Here is a 9,580-nt window from a genome sequence, read left to right on the forward strand (position 1 = left end):
TTTGCAGGCTGTATCCTGGATCCATCCCATCAGACTACACAACTTTCTCCCATGTGGGAAACTTCAGCACACTTCTCTGGCTCCCGAGTCCCCTCCAACAACCATCTCCCTATCCTACTGCTCCCTTCAGCAGCAAAATTCCTTGGGGCAGCTGTCTATGTCCATCATCTACAATCCCTTCTCTCTCATTCTCCTCCCTCGCAGTTCAGGGTTCAGCATGTACAAGGAGTAATGTCACATATATCTACACTATCAAGCTTAATACAGTGACCGTAAACCCCGCCCAGCCCCCAGAACGCATTCCCATGTGTTCTGTCCCACCCCATCCATCTCCCCGTGAGGGGCCCACTCCCCTGGATTACAGGCTTACCATTTCCCTGCATTTCATTTTTAAGTAAACTTATCACCAATGTATGCAGGCCTGTGTGCTCTATTGTTTAGTTTTGGTTTTGATCTTTATATAAATATTGTGCCATGGGGAGACTTCTGGAACTTGCTTTGTTAATTCAACAGTACGTTTCTAAGATGCCTTCACATAGCTGTTTGTAGCTGGAGTTCATCTGTGTTTGGTGGCGTAAGTGAACCTCAGTGTGCATGTGTATTCTGTTGAGGATGTCTGCGATCAGCACTAACACTACTCTTATCAACATCTCACCAGTTTCCTTGTACATGGGCAGAGCTTTCTCTTAGAAGTGTACCTAGTAGGAGGAGTACCATTAATACAGCGTGTAATACTCAACTACAACAAGTAATGTCAAATTACTTTCCAAAGAGCTTGTATCAATTCAGATTTCCTCCAAGAATATGTAAAAGTTCCAATAGTTGAAACTGTCAGACTTCTTCAATTTTGACCATCAAGTGAGAACAAGAGTAAAATGTGGCACACTGCTCTTACTTGGCACATTTCTAATGACCAGCGAGATTGAGCATCTTTTCACAAGACTATGCAACTTGAGTGTTTTTCTGTGAAAAATCAGTTCAAGCCCATGTCTTCTACTGCTTTGTCTTCTTAATAATTTGTAGGAGTGAGATAAAAGTGGTCTAGATAAAAGTCCTTCACCAGTCATATCTGTTACAAATATCTTCTCCCAGTTTGTCGCTTGCCTGTCTACTTCATGGCATCTTTAAAAAAGGAAGTTCTCAACTTAAATTCATTTAATTTATCAACATTTTCTTTTACATATTGTCTTCCATAGGTTCTAAAGCTCGCTTTTCATCTCAAAGTCTTTAATCCAACTGAAACGTACTTTTGTGTTAGGTGTGAGGTAGGGATCTTATTTCATTTTCTTCTACATAGACAGGAATTTCTAGCACCACCTACAAGACAATCCGACCCTTCCCCACTCTATCACACATCAAGATCTATAGAGATGCAGGACTACTTCTGAGATCTCTGTTCTGTTAGTCAATTTGTCCCAATGTGCCAACATCACACTGCCTTGGTTACTGTATCTTTAAGAAGTCAGGAATGCTGGTGAACAACTCCCTCAACCTTATTCATCTATAGAAAAGGATTTAACTGTTTTTGATTCTGCACTTCCATGTAAATTTTTCAGTTTATCAAATTTTGTGGGATGAAAAACATAACTGTTGGGACCAGCAGATAGCATAATTATTACATCACTGGACTTCCACTTAGTTGACTGCAGTTTGAGTCCCAGACCTAGTGGCTTAAAACTCATGCCAGGTGTGTGTGCATGCATGCCCAAAATCCCAAGAGGAGAATGGAGGAAAAGGAATTGCAGCATGACCATTCCCCAAGGGGTGATTTCTTGCTTTCTGTCTCTCTGTCTCTCTCTGTCTCTCTGGTGAGCATACACACCTTATAGCAAAATATCTCCCTAAAAATAGGTAGATAGATAGATAGATAAGATAGATAGATAGATAGATAGATAGATAGATAGATAGATAGATAGATAGATAGATAGATAAATGAAAGGAAAATGGCACTGTTTAGAAATATACAGAGTTGGGATCAGCAAGTGACATGTGGCCAAGGTGCTGGACTCCCACATAACCAACCACAGTTCAAGTCCTGAACCTGGTAGCTTGCTTTTTCTCTTTCTCTTTCACTCACTCTCTCTCTTCCTCTGTCTCTCTCTAGTGAGCACATGTGCTCTACAGCAAATTTTAAAATAATAAATTAATAATTCTTAGAATTGAGACCAGTAGATAGGCCTTTGGGGTAATGGTTACATTGGACTCCCACATAGTTGGCCACGGTTCAAGTCCCAGACCTGGCAGCTTGAAACTCATGCCAGGCACATGTACACGAATGCCCAAAATCCTGAGAATGGAAGAGAAGGGACTGCAGTGTGGCCATCTCCCCTGGGGGGTGACTTCTGGCTTTCTGTCTTCTGACAAGCGCGCATGCCCTATAGAAAAAAACTCTCTCAAAAAAAAAAAAAATTAGAATTATACAGATCTATGGGCTAATTTGAGGAAGACTGACATTTTTATGGTAACAACTCTTTCTGTCCATGAAAATAGGAAAACTCCATAGTGGGCAGATTTCTAAGAGGACTCCAATTATCTTCACCCTTGTATAACCTGCCCTCATTGGTTTCGGGCAGAACCTGTGAATATTCTCTCTCTTAAGACTTGGGTTATATTAGGTGAGTTAACTGACTTTAATAATGGATGATTATTCTGGTCCACCTAACTTAAATGGATGAAAAAGAAAAACAAAATTTTTTATAATACAGGCCAGTCATGGTAGCACAGCAGTAACACAACACTCTGCAATGCTGAAGCCATGTAAGAAGGTCATGGGGTCATGCCACAAGGTCACCTCATGCACTCTGGGCACACACATGTGCCCATGATCCTGGCTATCTGAGGCTGGGGTTAAAAAGTAGTGTGAAGATCTTGTTAAGGATGCCTGTCTCTCTGTCTCTCTCTCTGTCTTCTCATGGGATAAACATTAAAAAAAAAAATAGTATAAAACTATTTACATTGCACATAGATTGTATTAGGTATTATAAGTAACCTACAGATGATTTAAAGTATATGGAGGGGCTAGCAGGTGGCGTGGTGGTTGGGGTGCTGGATTCCCACATGGATGATCACAGTTCAAGTCCCAGACCTAGCAGCTCGCTCTCTCACGCTCTCTCTTTCTCTCTCTCTCTCTCTCTGTCCTTCTCTGTACATCTCTCTCTGGTCAAATTGAAGAATAATAATAACATAAAATTAAATAAATAATTGTTTTTTTAAAATAAAGTATATGGAAGGATATGCATAGGTTATATGCAAGTACTTCACCATTTATATAAGAGACTTGAGCAATCACAGATTTTGGTATCTGCAGAGGGTCCTGGAATCAATCCCCCATAGATAAAGAGGGATGGTTGTATTTTAAAAAGCAACTGATTTCAGCATAAATAATCTTAAAGCCATTTTGCTGAATTCTATTCTTAATATTTTTGCGTTTTGTATGTACACAATCACCTTATTTGTAGGTAAAGGGTTATATTTCTTGTAATGAATTTTTTTGGAGAGGTTTTTGCTATAGGGTGCATGCGCTCATCAGACAGACAGAACAAGAAAGAGAGACAGAAAGCGAGAAATCACTCCCCAGGGGGGATGGCCACGCCACAATCCCTTCTCCATTCTCCTCTCAGGATCTTGGGCATGCATGCACACACACCCGGTGTGAGTTTTAAGCCACCGGGTCCCAGACTCGAACTGCAGTCAACTACATGGGAGTCCAGCGACATAGCCATTACGCCAACTGCTGGTCCCTTCTAGTGCTATTTTTATTTACTTGATTATTTCTTGGGCCTTAAATGAGCTGTCTAAATCTCCAATAGAAAGTAGATTTTGCTGTTCCTCATTTTAAAGGACCTGACAGTAACATCTCCCCTTCTGAAAAACTGTTTACTAGAGGTTCTGGTAGGAATATGTCTACAGAAAGAGAATGCAGAGCCTAAGGCAGGTGAGGAGGGCAGCTCTGAGAGAAAGGGGTGGCAGTAGTAGCAGGTGGATTATATTCAGGGGAACTAGTCAAATGAAGTAAATGTATTAAGGAGAATGAAAACCATTCAGAGAAAAGGTCTTACTACTATGGAACAAGAAACTTTTGTGGAGTTGGGTTGAAATTGGAAGCACTGATATAATCTCATAGTTGTCAACAGATAAGAACCTGGTGGCTTGCTTTCTTACTTTCTCTCTCTGTAAATCTCTCTGGTCAAATTAAAATAAATGAATGAATGAATAAATAAATAAGTGAATAAACAAACAGATAAGAGAGACAGAGAGAGAGAGAGAGGTCTATGCATATATTTCCTGGCTCTGCCCACTGAGAGTGCTGGGCATAGCAACACCCCAATGGCGATAAACACGCTCACACCCACATCTTGGTGCCTAGACAGTATTTCCCATTTACAAGGATGGTCGTCCTTAGGGAAATGGCTAATTTCAAGGGGCAGGGGCAGGGAAGGTGTAAAATGAGCCCTCAAACAGCTTTTTTTTTCTTTTTTTTTTTTCTTTTCTTTTTTTTTTTTTTTGCCAAAAAGTAAAGAAACATTCAAAGAATGGCAGGTACATAGTGATGGACACAAAAACACAATGATCTGTCTCCCACTGGCCAAAGAAGACAAATGGAACATCACATTAAATATCACAACAGACTAGGCCCACTGAATAAAAGAAGACACCATCATCACACAGATGAATGCAAGAAAGGACAGAAAGAAAGGGAAGGAGGGAAGGAGACAAAAGTTGGAAGTTTGATAAGGAAAAACATATTCACACAATTCCAAAGCATCTCCCCCTTATTAACATAAAAGGGAAAGGGCAGGTGGGGGGGAGGGGGAAGAAGCCAGACACCTTCTTGACCAAGTGACCTGAATGAGCACCAATCATCGGACAAGCTGGAACCATGCACCCACCACCTACCTGACAAGATGCAGCAAAAAGGAAGCACATCGCTTATAAGATGTTCCTGCACAAAATGCACAACCTGAGTCTGATCACCAAATCTCACACACAAAAACTATGCATGGATTTTTTTTTTGCATCAAAATAAACTCAGACTTTAATTCCATTTTTTCAATACACTTTTTGTACTTTTTGAAGTTCCCTCATTGACCCAATCTGGGAGCCATTCTACAAAATCACTTGTTTATTATCTGAACTGTTGAGATCATAAAGCTCCAGGAAGACTCAGTGACTGTGCAGAAAGATCGACACGACCACAAAGCCACTTGGGATTGAGGACCTATGCTCCAAACTGGGACACACAGAGTTGCGGCTGGATCTGAGCAGGTCCGGTGGCAGCCACCTACTGGCCTCAGCACCCCAATGGTCAGGGTCTGCAGCACCACAGGAAGGTGTGCATGCTTGTTGGAAACCTGCCCAAATCACTGAGGTGAAGGGGTCAGAACACAACCTGAAGTGATTCAGGAAAGTTATTTTACTGTGTTTGCCACTTTCCAAGATTGCAGTTGCTCCTGTATTATTGCTGTTATTACTATTATTATTATTACATATGAGCAAAACCAGACTCATGACCTTCATCTTGAACCTGCTCCTCTCCTGAGCCTCAGTCTCAGCAACTCTGTCCTTGAAGGTTGCTCCTGCTCCCTGGGCAGAAGCCAGTGGGTTGGGGCCCCAACACTTCAGGTATCTGGGGCAGTCCTGCTAGGTACAGCCTGACCCTATGTGCTTCCTCAGTCCCCACACATCCCCACTTCCCAGTCCACGGATGACTCAGACCAAGGCTCTGCTTCTTTGACACATGTAGCCCTGAGCCTAAGATCCAGGCCACAGGCACTCACGCCACATCTCTGAGTCCCTCCACTGCCCTCCCGGCCCATCTTCCCACATGGGTGCAACCCTCTTCCCCTCACTGCCTCAGCCGGCACCCCATGTCCACTGGGATCAGCTGCCTCTACCTATGCTTCTTGGTGACACCCAGACAAGGGCATCCCATCCCACAGGAACACAGGTCCCCCTCAGATATGCACCCAGGCTACCAGGCAGGCTCCCCCAGCCTCAGCTGGCTCTTCTTACCTCCATCAAGACCTGCAGTACTAACTCCAGGTGTCATCTTTGTGCTGGGTGTCTACACCCAACAGAGTAAAGCCCTCACCGTCCTGTACCCAGCCAGAGGCTAAGAGGTGACCAGAGTCACCATGAGCCACAGAAAACCACAGGAAAGCCCACCAGAACTGTTGAGAGTTGGTCTGAGATGCAGACACTTGTCCTTCCTCAGATGGACTTTCTCTATGGCAGCCATGGTTGCCACTGAACTCCACAGAACACCCGGTTGGTTGGAGTTGTGGGCACTGCAGTGATCCCCTCAACCCAGCCTCCCCAGCCAACACAGTTGAGCCTGAGCTAGCCTTGTTGAAGTCAGCCTGAGCTGTCATTCAAGCAAAGATTAAAAGTCTACACTTTTTGAAACTGACATAGGAACATGAGCTTCGGGGACCAAATATTCATGTGATCCCAGCTTGAGTTAAAGGCACCTGCCCCTCCAGTCTCTCCCTACACACACCATACACACACTCCCCCAAAGAATGGTGGCTTTGGTTCCCCTTCCAGCATATGTCAGAATTACCTGCTGCCTGACAGGGAACATCAGGGAAACTTCTCTGCACACTGCCCCAAAACCAGAATGCAGGCTGGACCTGCAGAGTCAGAGCTGGGATGTGCACAGACTCAGGACTGAGGGCAGAGGCATCCTCCACGACATTAAACTAGACTCACTCCAAGGTGGGGATGTTGCAATGCCAGCCAGTTCAGTGGGCCCTGGGCTCAGATATATCTCAGGGACTTGTGAGATGTCGACGGACGGAGCAGCCCTCAAGTTGGCCTGCAGGAAAAGAGCAGCTGTTCTGGGGATCTCAGAGTCCACTTCGCAATAAAAATAAGGACAAGTGAAGGAGTTCTCACCACTAGATGGCGCCAAACCTTAGCAGAAGGGGGTTGCTGCAGAAACAGTTGGTGTTAAGGGTAGCTGATAGGGCGGGCCCACCCATGGGACCCAGAGAAGCACCTTGCACTCCACTATTCCAAGAGCCCCTCCCCACCCAAAGCCAGCCTTCCAAGAAGGCAGTCTGCAGAGAGGGCAGGTCAGGTCTGGGAGTATCCTCATAGCACCCCATAATCCCCCAAACCTGAGGGATGTCAAGTAAACACCAGGATCTCAGATGAGCTCCAAGACTGACCAGAAGCCGTAATGTAGTGGGTACGTGAAATGGTCACCAGGAATTATAAAACTCTGAGCACCACACTTCATGACATCTCAGAAGTCACTTTTTTCAGGTATACCTTCCTCAAATCTCTTTTTCCCAGACAAGCTGGGGGATCACTTCCCAGTGTGGAACAGGCACCTGAGCCTTCACTTCCTCTTCAGTGCCCCCCACTACAGACGTGTCACTAATCAACACCAGCTTTCTTCTCTGATCCACAGAGGCCTCTGGGAACCATTCTGCCAATCACTTATGTTGACACTTGAAATGTGGAAGCCATTTGTGAGTCTGATCTAGGGACACTGTGGCCTTTCACACACTGCTCAGCCCCCTTGGGCACACACTCCGAGGACAAAGCAGGGTCACACAGGCATGCATGCAAATAGAGAAAGGTGCCCCTCACTGCAGGTAGGCAGCCCATGCCAGGACACACCCTTGCAGCCAGACATCCTTGTGCAGTGCACAATCTAAACAACCTTACCAAGCAGCCCTGCACCAGAACTGGAGTTGTGCACAAATAAGAATGATACTCTTAAGTCTTTGCATGGCTTATTGATAAAAATTACTGGCATTCAGACCCATAAAGAAATAAACCCAATCACATTCATTCAAATAGCAAACACAGCCAACATTCTCTTCGTGTAAAATCACCAACATCCCAGCCTTAATGCCCTGGAAACCTGCCAGTTAAGCAATGCAGGCTCCATGTGGGCCTCTGGTCCCTGAACACCACCGCAGCTAAGGCACCATGGAAGATACAGTGCTCATAGGGCAGATCATGGCTTTCTGCTTTTCTTCTTAAAGGTCCCTGTGGAGTCACTCTATCTCCTTACTTAAAAAAGTGAAAATCTCACTGAAGCAGCTTACAAAAGGAAGTGGCATGGCGTGGTTGCCGCCGTTCTGCCGGTGCTACAGAGAGAAGCTGGTGGTGATCCTGTTGGGCAGCAAATGAAGGGCTTGGCTCCTTGTCCCGGCCTCCAGCTGTCCCCAGCTCAGTAGTCCCAAAGGAAAGGCCTCTTCCCGCCTGGCCATGGCCTTCTGCCTCTTCCACGACCAACATCTGTCCCAGGCCAGCAGCTTCAACCAGGAAGGAGACCTGGATGTCACCTGCACAGCTGTAGGTGAGGGTGGCGGCTCAGCCGCTCCATCAGCTCCTCCTCCTTTGGCTCCTCCAGGATATCCCTAGAGAATTGGGAAGAAGATGGACTACAGGTAGCAGGTAGGCGGGAGGCCCGCTGTCAGAGGACCTGCTCACCATCTGCTGCCCCTGCCTGCCACCTCCTGCCCCGCCCCCCTCTCCAGCTCTCATCTTCACAGCTCATGAGGCCACAGGGGGCACCTGCCCCACCCACACACCTGAACATAAGCTCCACAGACACCTCGTAGGTGGCCTCCTGGGTCCCAGCAAGGGGATGCAGGTGACGGCGAGGGTACCACCTATGGAGGAAGATCTGACAGGTGGGAGGGAGGGAAGGGTGGCCGGTGAGTGCGGGTCCTGCCTGGAAACAGCTTGCCCCCCACCACCCTCCTCACTGTTGGTCTCGTGTCCACCACAGGGAGCTAGCTAGGAGGTTGCCTGCTCCAGCTAAGCAGGAACTTGACGCCCAAGTTCTCCAGCCCCAGGGGTCTGAGGATCCTGACAGGTCAAATATCAGGACCACGCACAGGGTCCTAGCAGCCAAGGCTAAGAAGATGGGGAGGACTCAGACTGAAGCAGGGCCATGGCTTCAGGGCACAGATGCGGGCACCGAAGTTCCAGGCAGGACCAGTGGGCAGCTTCACTAAGTTAGAAATGACCACGGAGAACCACAAAGGCAGGGATTTCTGATACCTCCAGGATCAGAGCCAGGAACAGGTTGACCCAGATGACAGACGACACCAGCCACCACAACACAAAATAGACCTTCGACCACCTGCAGGGACAAGGAGGCCCACCCAGAAGCCTACCGTGAGCATGGCAAGAGCATTCAAGGAACACAAACAAGAACTGGTGCCCGGATGCGACAAGTCTGGACTCTTGATCAGTAATCCCAGGGTACAGAGGCTATGACCACTCTCATTCAGAAAGGATCAAACTGAGGCTTAGCAATATGCAACAAGTTGCCCAAGGTAGCTCAACCAGCAGGTCGAGCTGGGATTCAAACCGAGGCCCATCTGCTGGTATGAGCTCTACAAGCTCCAGGCTGAATTGTCTTATTTGCTCAGCCTCCCCAGGGATCTCTCACCCCCACAGAATTCCCCAGAAGCCCTGGTCAAACACATGGTAGGCCATGTTCCTCCTACACCCCAGTAACCACAGGAAATGTAACACAGGGTCAGGGCATGGCCTGAGAGCTGCAGTGGGATGTGTAGGGGAGGGATAAGACCACGATGTCACCCCAGCA

The 9,580-nt window shown here is 46.6% G+C and overlaps 1 protein-coding gene across 1 annotated transcript in view; it reads right to left on the bottom strand.

The window, feature by feature from the left end:
* Positions 1 to 7,728: 7,728 nt before the first annotated feature.
* The window catches only part of TPCN2 (two pore segment channel 2), a gene marked incomplete in the record, with an annotated part of 37,705 nt that continues 35,853 nt past the window's right edge, over positions 7,729 to 9,580 (bottom strand). The window contains 3 exon segments of the mRNA XM_014585326.2: positions 7,729 to 8,378; positions 8,553 to 8,647; positions 9,028 to 9,109. Coding sequence (XP_014440812.1) covers positions 8,300 to 8,378; positions 8,553 to 8,647; positions 9,028 to 9,109 — 256 coding nt within the window.

The sequence above is a fragment of the Tupaia chinensis genome, unplaced genomic scaffold (assembly GCF_000334495.1).
Source record: "Tupaia chinensis unplaced genomic scaffold, TupChi_1.0 Scaffold149501_1, whole genome shotgun sequence".
Classification (NCBI taxonomy): Eukaryota; Metazoa; Chordata; class Mammalia; order Scandentia; family Tupaiidae; genus Tupaia; species Tupaia belangeri.